This window comes from Musa acuminata, chromosome BXJ3-10, assembly GCF_036884655.1.
Source record: "Musa acuminata AAA Group cultivar baxijiao chromosome BXJ3-10, Cavendish_Baxijiao_AAA, whole genome shotgun sequence".
NCBI lineage: Eukaryota > Viridiplantae > Streptophyta > Magnoliopsida > Zingiberales > Musaceae > Musa > Musa acuminata.
The window spans coordinates 22,576,312-22,586,090 of NC_088358.1; the positions used below are offsets into that span (position 1 = coordinate 22,576,312).

Genomic DNA, 9,779 nt, shown 5'->3' on the forward strand with positions numbered 1-9,779 from the left:
CACAAGAATTGTCACAGTCAACAGCCACTACTCACTCTTATCATTGCTGTAAAAGAAAGCAAAGGACAAGAAGTCAGCAAGAGCAGTGTACCAGACATTATATATTAATGTATGCAAATGCATTTAATGCACTCAAATATACTAAATCTTTGGTGGGTGGGTGATGCATGTGCTGTAGTACTACAAGAATGGAAATAGGTACATGTGATGAGGTGATTGGAAGACATTCCTGGATTCACTGCACTATTCCTAGCTGTAATCCCAGTCCTAATTGCCACAGATCTACCAATTTGGCATAAAAAAATCAGTCCCATTTCCTTAATTCTTCTTTCCATTCCTGTTTTTGTCTTGTACTCGATTTTCTTTTATCCTTTTTGGTTCTTTCTGTGCTTTGCTTGCCATCTCATTCCTCTAGCCAGACCAGAAGAATCTAACACAGGAGCAACTTGAAGGAGAAGTAGAGAAAGAGGAGAGCAGAGAGGGGAAAGAGAAAGGGCAAATGGGGTGAGAGTGGATGGAAAAGCAGCTGGATCTTTCAGCACAGCTGCTTGTTGAGTCCAAAAGATCAATCTTTTTCTCGGTGTCAGCGTGTTGTTCCCAGAAGACCCACTTTTAACGTTCCGAATGGTTCGATTGACTTGTAGTTGGCAGGAAATGTGATATTGTGGTTTCTCTTTGGCGAGCGGTTCATCTTTCAGGTTTTTGGCTTCATTTCTCAGTTCGACGAGGACCGCCGTCGAAAGGTCGCAGATCATTTCCAGAAAAATTTCAATATTTCTTAGGGAGAAAAGAACGTTCTTTTGACTTCTTTAGTTTGGTTGCCATACGAACCATTTGGCATTTTAATCTGGCTTTTTTTTCCCCTTTAATCAGATTTTTCGTGATATATGCGTAGTTTCCCATGAATCAATGTCTACCGAGTTGCAGTAGAACATCATGATCGTGGTGTAGGTAGTAAATCTGTCACATAAGCTTGTTTAATTCCTTAAACTTTGTCATCATTTTTCTTCACAAATGTTTTTTTTGTAGATTTTGCGGTAGAAGTTGGGTTTTGGATTGTCCTGGAAGGTTAATCGCTCCTCTCTTGTCATCAAGGTGAGGGAAACATCATCTTCTTCTTCATCATTATCATCATCTTTCCATCTCTGTTTGTCATCTTTATTGTATTGATCTATGCCTTTGTTCTTGTTTAGGATGTGGCTGGTGTTAATGGATCACATGTAACATCAATTTTTCTGGATCTGTTATGTGATTGAAGAGGTATTCTCTATGCTCCACTATGAGGTTCTGTAGCTGGTACCATTTTGTTTTCTCCTTTTCAGTCCATCTCCTTTATGTTTTACCAAGGGGAACCAAATATCTCCATGTCTGAAACACTAGTTCATAGGTCTTCTTCTTTTGGGTCATCAAATTTGTTGAAACCAGTAATTTGCTGTCTGGTGACATTGTGCAGCTCTTGATCTGTGTTTTGGCCCGAAAACAGTGTCTTTTGGGATAGAAGCAGATACTAGTGGCATTTTAATCTAAAATCATGGCAACACTATCTCATGCTGAATCTAGACGCTTGTATTCATGGTGGTGGGACAGTCATATCAGCCCGAAGCAGTCTAAATGGCTTCAGGATAATCTCACTGGTATGTATATCTATCTCATCTGTGTTTTGTTCCTGGGACAAGTTTATTCATTTGATATCTTACAAGAAGTTCTTCATTATAGATTTCACTTTGTTTAACCTCTGCATATAAGCATTAACGACATTGTCAGGTTTAGTTTGTGCCTGAGGTGCTGAATGCTGCATATTTGTAGCAGTTGCAAACCTTCAAAATCTAAGAAACGATTGCATTTACTTGTCCTGCACTGAGGGCTTCAAAATGGATGTGTAGTTAGCAGTAATCATGCATTGCACATTTTGCATAAATATGTCAAGTCGAATGTGGAAAAACTAATTGGCAGAAAATGTGTTCATAGCATGTGAGAATTTTCAATTGTTTCAAGTCCACTGGTAAAAAGTGTAATCGATTTTCTTCTTCCAAGGGTGTGATTGAGCCACAAGGTTGTTAGAGTCCCTCAAACTTGCAACCAGCCTAGCATTGGATGATCCAGCTTTTCATCACAAGTTAACAATCTAGCAGCACTTATTTCAGTGCACATGAACTTGGTGTGCTGAATCGGTACTCTTAATTATGTGTTAAAAATATGGATACACAAATAAATAACAAAAAGTAGATAGGCTTATTAATCTTCTTATATCTTCAAGTGACTCTGGAAGGAAAATGTTTCCATAATTTTTGCTATTAGTCATTGGTCGTGCTGTAATAAGATTCAATTGAAAAGTGTGTTACAAGGTATTCCTTTTGTCTCTTTAGGTTTTACATAGAATTTTGTTTCAGATTTTCTCAAGTGAATTTCTCAAAAGAGCACTTGTATATCATCAAGCACAGATCTTATACGGAGCTTTTACAACTTTCATGTTGATGTTCATTTCACTTCTGAGAAGTAACTCAGCAATAAGCCAATCTCAACAAGAAAGCAGCCATACTTGCTGGCATCTAGAAGGACAGAAGCAAAATCTCAGAGGCACGAAGATTGAACTGATGATTGTGATTATATGAAGTGCTATCGTGAAGTTTAGATTCAATATTTGCTACATTTCTGGTTTTAGTCGATGCTTCAAGACAAGAGAGTGCCTTGTGTTCTTTGACTTTTTCTTTGTAAAGAATAATCATAGTTGGCATGGTATTCATAAGTACTTATGTGTAATTTTGATGATGCTTTCTAATAATCATGCATGTACACTTACCTAGCAGATATGGACAACAAGATCAAAGCAATGATCAGGCTCATTGAAGAAGATGCTGATTCCTTTGCAAAAAGAGCAGAAATGTATTACAAAAAACGTCCTGAGCTTATAAAACTTGTGGAGGAATTTTACCGAGCATACCGTGCTTTAGCAGAAAGATACGATCATGCAACCGGGGCACTTCATCAGGCTCGCCGAACTATAGCAGAAGCTTTTCCTGATGAAATCCCACTTGAATTCTGTGATGAGCCTCCATATGGATGTCCTGTATCTGATTCAGGGATGGATAATCCTGAAACGTCTGAGGAAAGCTTTAACAGAGATGGATTACAGCATGATGTTTTCGGCTTGCCTGGTGAAGTGATGAAATTGAATGAGGTTTATTCTGGTGAAACTGAGGTAACATCAACCGAAGCTTGTTTGAAGCAGTTGAATGAAACATTTGTAACGAATACAAATAGTGCAAATTTTGCTGGAGGGAGGGAAGGAAAAAGTTCAGAATATAAATTACTTCAGAAAGAAATTTCCAGGTTATTTAATGAAAACCAGGATCTGAAGAAGCAAGTCACTTCAGAATCAGCACGTGCTGAGAAAAATGAAAACAATGTTCAACTCCTAAAAGAGATGTGCTTTAAGGTAAAATCTGAAAAAGAAGATGCCCTGACTCGATACGAAGAATCCCTGGCGAAGGTGTCTCACCTGGAAGATGAAACCTCATGCACCAAAGCAGACCTTAAGAAGCTTAATGATGAGATGCTTACAGTAGCTTCATGTTTGAACATTGCTGAAGAACGAAATCTTGTATTGGAGACGGCTAATCTATCTTTACAGTTGGAACATGACATTCTAAATCAGAAGATAATAGCACAACAGGAGGAGCTTAACAAGAAGGGACAGGAGCTGGAGATTCTCTACATCTCTTTACAAGATGAACAACAAAGAAATGTGAACGCCGAAATGACTTGCCAGTCTATTGAGAAGCGACATACCAGATCTCAGGAAGAGATGAGGCATCTGAAACTGGAGAATAAAAGTGGAGCTGAAAAGCTCAAGAATGTGGAGGAAGAACTCCAGATGATTAGGGAGGAAAATGACAGGCTGAATGAACAGAAGCTCTCATCTGCTCTGAAGATAATAGATCTTCAGGATGAGATTATTTCCCTGATTGATATGAAAAGGAAACTTGAAGATGAAGCTGATCTCCATATAGAGGAAAAGGAAGCTCTTCAGGTGGAGCTATGTCATCTAAAAAAAGACAGAAATGATTTGGAACAGAAGTACAACACACTGATAGAGGAAATACAAGCAGTCAATTTATGTGTAGAATCCCTTCAGTCATTGATAAAGGACTTAAGAAAGAGAAATCTTGACTTGAAAGAGGCAATAAAAAAAACTGAAGATGAAAGAACTCTTTATCTAGACAAGCTAAACCATATGCAAACAATGACAAAGGAGAATGCTGTACTGGAAGCTTCGCTGTTGGATGCAAATGGTGAACTAGAAAGATTAAGAATTAAAATAACAGAATTAGAAGAATCCTCTGACCATCTCCGGCACATGTTTTCTGTCCATCAAGCTGAAAAGGCTGCACTTATCTCCCACATGGAGAAACTTTTAAAGAAAAATACGTTCTTGGAGAACACCCTATCGGATATGAACGTTGAACTAGAAGTTTTGAGAGAAAATTTGAAAAATGTGGAAGTTTCCTGCAAATCAGCTCATGATGAAAAATCTTGTCTTCTTTCTGAAAAAACTACTCTCATATCTCAGGTAACATGTCCAACTGTCATATCTATTTCTACCTTGAGACTCCTAATTAGTTGATTTCGGTACATATACCTTTGCTACTCTACTCAACTAGTCTGTAACTATATCAAGCTTCATACTTGTGCTCTTTCATATTTTTACCCAGATTTAATGTTCAATTGTTGTTTGCATCAGTTGCAGAGCATTCAACAGAGTCTGGAGAACTTGGATGGCAGGTACCATGATTTAGAGAACAGAAGCTTGACTCTAGATATGGAGAAAGATTCAAGACTTGATTGTGTGGCAGAGCTGCAGGAGTTATTGCAACTAGAAAAGGAAGAACACAGTACCCTTATTCAATCCAGCGCTAGTCAGCTGAGTATGTTGGCAAATTTGATATATGTTCTTCGGGAAGAAGGTCAGGAGCGGGAGGAGGATTTTGAAAAGGAAAACTACAAAATTATGAATGCTCAGATTGAGATTTTCATCTTGCAAAGGTGTTTGTGTGATATGAAAGGGGAGAGTTTGATTCTTTCAGTAGGATCTCAGAAACATCAAGAGGCATTAAGATGTGCAGAAAAACATATTCTGGAACTTGAGCAGAAATGCCTGACTCAAGAGAAAAAGATAAAATATTTTACAAAGCATAATGAGAAACTTAGGGAATGGTTTCATCTGATTGCAAAATCACTTAAGATCAATCTGCGGTACATTTCATTAGATGCTATCAAAGATGAAGGACTTCTACAACTTGTTTTTGATGAAATTAGACAGATGCTGCACACTATTTCTGAGGCCCAGGATGAAAAGCAACATCTGCTTCTTGAAAAATCAGTTGTGGTCACCCTTCTTGAGCAGCTAGGGAAGTACGTTGCAGACCTGAGGGCCGAAAAGACTTTACTTGATAGAGAATGCAAAATAAGACTAGAGGAGTTTACACTGCTAAAATGCAAGAATGATGAATTATTTGAAATGAACAAACGACTGACAAAGGACATGCAGACTAGCAACCAAAGGGAGGAAGCACTGAGGGCCGAAGTGGATGTGCTATTCAGAGAGTCAACATATTTACAAGAGGCTCAGAGCATGTTACAAATTGAAATATCTAAGATGCTTGAGGAAAACAAACTGATATCTAACAACCTTCATGACTTGGAAGAGGAGAACAATGTTATCCTTTCAGAGTTTATGGCCTTGGACTGCCTCTTTGTGATGTTTAAGAGTATTGATTCAGAGAGATTGTTTGAACTACAGCTACTAAGTAATGAAAGAGAATATCTTAACAAGGTGAAGAACAAGCTTGAACAGGAGATCAGATCAATCAATGGAAAAATATTAGTGCTGGAAGTTGAAAACACACATCTCAAAAAATCATTTGCTAGCTTAAATGAATGCAGAAGTTTGCTAATGAACAATTCAAGAAGTATCTGCAAACGACTCAACCTACAAACAAAGACAAGTGATTGCTTGTCACAGACAAAGCAGAGCCTAAAAAGAGCACAAGATGTGAACCCACAAATTTGTAAGAAACCTAATGATCTTATGTTGGATATTAGCGAAACTAAGGCCAGAGAAGAAATAGAGAACAAAATTTCCATCTTGCTGGATGAATCTGCTTGTAAGGAAAATCAGATTGAGTGTTGTTGTCAAGAAAATGAGGTGTTGAAATATGAAGTTAGTACGCTGCATAAAGATCTCGAGGAGCTCAGAAGCAGAAATGAAAATTTGACTTCTGAAGTGTGGAAAAAAATAGATGAGCTCAAATCCTCCGATGTAGTAATTACATCATTATTGCAAGACATTCAGTTTGAAACAATCAATGCAGCAGTGTTTAAAGAAAAGGTACTTGAGTTGATAAAAATATGTGAGAACCTTGAGAGTCATGGCATAACACAAAGGGAAGTTCTACAAAAGGAAATCACACCAAGAAAATTTACTGTCAATGAGTCAGGGAAAAATATTTATGTCCTTGAAGAAGAAAACAGAGGACTGAGGGCTGACTTGAATGAATATGCAATCTATTTGGCATCTTTGTGTGATGATATTGCTCTCCTAGAAGAGCTTACCCTTTCCCTTGCAAGGCGCCATTCAACATCAATCAATCAGGAAATTGAGGTACTCTTTTCCCCAGAAAATATACAAAATTAGAAATTATATGATTCCTGTTGAGTTGAAAAACCTGAGTTGCATTTAACCAAAATCACCATACTGTATATTGGAACTCATTAAAAGAGAAGGTCAAATGTTTTCATTTAAAGATCTAGAAAATGTAGAAAATATTTTGTCTTGTTCAATGGATTTATCTTGGTTTCATAATCTAGTCAGAAGTTGTTTCAAATTTCCTCTTTATATATGACTTTGCATAGAAGCCAACAAATATCTAATTTAGAAGGTTTACAGAAAATAAAACCTGAGCTAACTACATGATGCATTCAGGATGATCAGGTTGATCCTTTTCCTAGCACCACAAACAATGAAGAAACATCCCAAGATTATAATGCGATAAAACCTACAGGACTTTTAAGACTAAAATGTTTGCACAACAAGGTTAAAGTGCTCCAGGAGGTGATGATGAATACTGGAAGTATTCTGGAGCTGGAACGATTTGATTCAGATGCTAGTTTGGAGGCTGCATGGAAAGAAATTGAAGGCTTAAAATTGAAGGGGAACCCGCATAACCGGACCACTAAATCAAAGTATGAACAGATACTGAAAGATATACAACTTGATATTGTTTTGAATTCTTCATCATATGAGAATGGTGAGCCTAGAGAAACTGATGAAACCATGGATCGGATGCTTCAACTGTGGGGAGCTGCTGAAGGGTACGACAGCTGGAAGAAGAAAAGTCCCATGATAACTGAGAACAGTACGACAGATTACCAGATCGAAGAAAATGAGAGTGAGTACACTTCAGGTGAACTGGAAGCTGAGAAAGAATTGGATGTTGACAAGCTAGAGCTACCCAAAAAAGCTGCAATCCACCAGGAATGGAACAAAATGGTCATAGAAAGACTTTTTTCTGATGCTCAGAGGTTGGTGATTCTCGAAGCAAGCTTACATGAACTACAGAGGAATATGGAAAGATCTCTAAAGGTCAGCAGCCTGACTAGATCTGAGTTCAATGCCATCAACATACAGATGAAGGAGGCTGAGGGATCCATAATACAGCTCATTGAAGTGAATAGTAAGTTGGCAAGCAAAGTGGAAAGCTTATCTGCATCCCTTCGTGATGAAACCATGGAAAAAGACAATGGGAGCAAAAGACAGAAGCAAATTTCCGATTGGGCTAGGAAGGTGTCTGAGAAAATTGGAAGGCTGGAACTGGAGATGCCAAACATTCAATACAGGTTGCTGAAATTTGAGGAAGATCATGCGAGCAAGAGAGCAAAAAAAGTTGCTAAAAGAAGATCAGCGATTCGTCTGAGAGAATATATCTATGGAAGGAAAAACAGCCGAAGACAGAAAGAAGGCTCTTCTTGTGGCTGTATGAGGGCAACAACTAGTGACTAACTGCTATCTCTCATGCTGCTTTTATCAGTTTATATGCTGCATGATGTAAATTATGTTTTATGATGGCTTTAGATACAATGTCTTATCGGTGATGATCGACTAATTTATCAAGAGGTTGTATATGGTAGGCCTAATCTGCATGCATTACTTGGCTGTTGCTTTGTTATGTAACTTGCATGAACAGTCCACTTGCTAAGTCTCATTTTCATTGGATATTATTTGCAGGCTGTTGCTAATTTTGTTATGTTGTCATAGTTGTTTGCAATAATTGCTTTCTAAAACTTCTTCTAATCTTGTTTCATCTCCATCTTTAGTCAGCTGATATGATAAGGTTGTTCTTTTTGGATCTGGGTGATTATGATTTGATTCATGGAATAACCATACAAATCTAATAATTAAGCACATTCTTAGTTGATGCAATTACAATGTTCTTTAACTTTAACAACCAACCCATAACAGCAACAAAGTGAGCTCACCATTTAGGACGAATAGGAGATCTGCAAGCATTGATACTGTTCTTAAGCCGCCGCATATTGAGAAAATGCATTGCATCTTTTAGATTCATGTATCTGTGGGCCTCATCTGGTTGCATCCTGAGGGGGCGACACATGGCATCCACACCGACAAATCATCGTGTCACCGACAAGCCAAAACGACACCGTAGATATCGTTGTCACTCTACAGTTGACCAAAATCATAATTATTTGTCACGTTGTGGATGATATCGCAATCGAACCAGTGATTGATCAATCACCTAGTTGTTACGATGACTCTACAGGAGAGACCTCCTCCTCCTCCTCAGGTGAAGAAGAAGATGGCTTCCTCCTCGGGTGAAGGAGGGATCCAATGCCGGGGGAATCCATGAATGCCTTCAGAGGCCGGTGCAGCATCTGCTGTTCTCTTAAGAGATCTGAGAGGAAGCAGATGGAGATCTGTAGGCTCGTGGGAAAAATTATTGCCTGCAGTTTCAGATCCGTACCATGATCCGCTAAGATTGTCGTTGTTCTGTTCTTAAACAGTACTCTGTTCTATTGATTTCAGAAAGGAAAACACTGGTTTTGTTTGTTCTGTAATTCCCGTATGGCTTTTAGTGGATGAAGTAGATAACAACTGAACATGTTTGCAGACAAGGAATCAATTTGAGAGGATAGTAGACAGACAATAACCACATGGATGAGCTGAAATGCTCAGGCTTGGTGAGTGCAGACATTGTGTTTATTGTTTGTAACTTGTGCGGTACAGAATGTTGGATCTAATTTAGCATCACTAGCAGTATCAAGGGGTATCAATCTTGTTCTTTCTTGAGAAAGAAGATAAGTAGGCTTCTTTCCACTCATAACATACAACTATATGCAACATGAACCTCATTACTATGATGTATGATGCACCTAACAAATCAACAGAGCTTTTTTCCTATGAACAACAGTGGATTACAGAACACATAGCTATCTTATTCTTCCCATGCCTGGAGGCATTTATGATGCACCTTCATTCCTTAGTTGTAATGCAGATAAGATAAACCCAGAAAGAACAAGCAGCAGCAGCAGCAGAAACAAGCAAAGAAAGTTGGTTAAGTCATGAAGTTACAGTAGTTGTAAGGAAATGTCTCATTCAACATCACTGGCAACACTAATAAGTAGCATTGATGATCTTGTTCTACCTTGCGAAAGAGGGCAAGTAGATTGCCTTCTGCACATAACCATCATCGCTAGCTCTCATG

At 38.3% G+C, this 9,779-nt stretch overlaps 1 protein-coding gene across 3 annotated transcripts; it reads left to right on the forward strand.

Annotated features, from left to right (window-relative positions):
• The first annotated feature begins 219 nt into the window (after positions 1 to 219).
• On the forward strand, positions 220 to 8,360 carry LOC135651510 (protein NETWORKED 1B-like). Of its 3 annotated transcripts, none has more exons than XM_065171605.1 (8): positions 220 to 743; positions 874 to 951; positions 1,030 to 1,095; positions 1,194 to 1,260; positions 1,454 to 1,634; positions 2,808 to 4,570; positions 4,742 to 6,661; positions 6,992 to 8,360. In XM_065171605.1, exons 5-8 carry the CDS (start codon positions 1,532 to 1,534, stop codon positions 8,057 to 8,059), a joined length of 4,854 nt encoding a protein of 1,617 aa, XP_065027677.1. In that variant the 5' UTR covers positions 220 to 743; positions 874 to 951; positions 1,030 to 1,095; positions 1,194 to 1,260; positions 1,454 to 1,531; the 3' UTR covers positions 8,060 to 8,360. The 3 variants fall into 3 exon arrangements, with proteins under 3 accessions (XP_065027677.1, XP_065027675.1, XP_065027676.1); XM_065171603.1 differs by having other exon boundaries at positions 222 to 743; positions 6,983 to 8,360; XM_065171604.1 differs by having other exon boundaries at positions 222 to 743; positions 1,484 to 1,634; positions 6,983 to 8,360.
• Positions 8,361 to 9,779: the final 1,419 nt, after the last annotated feature.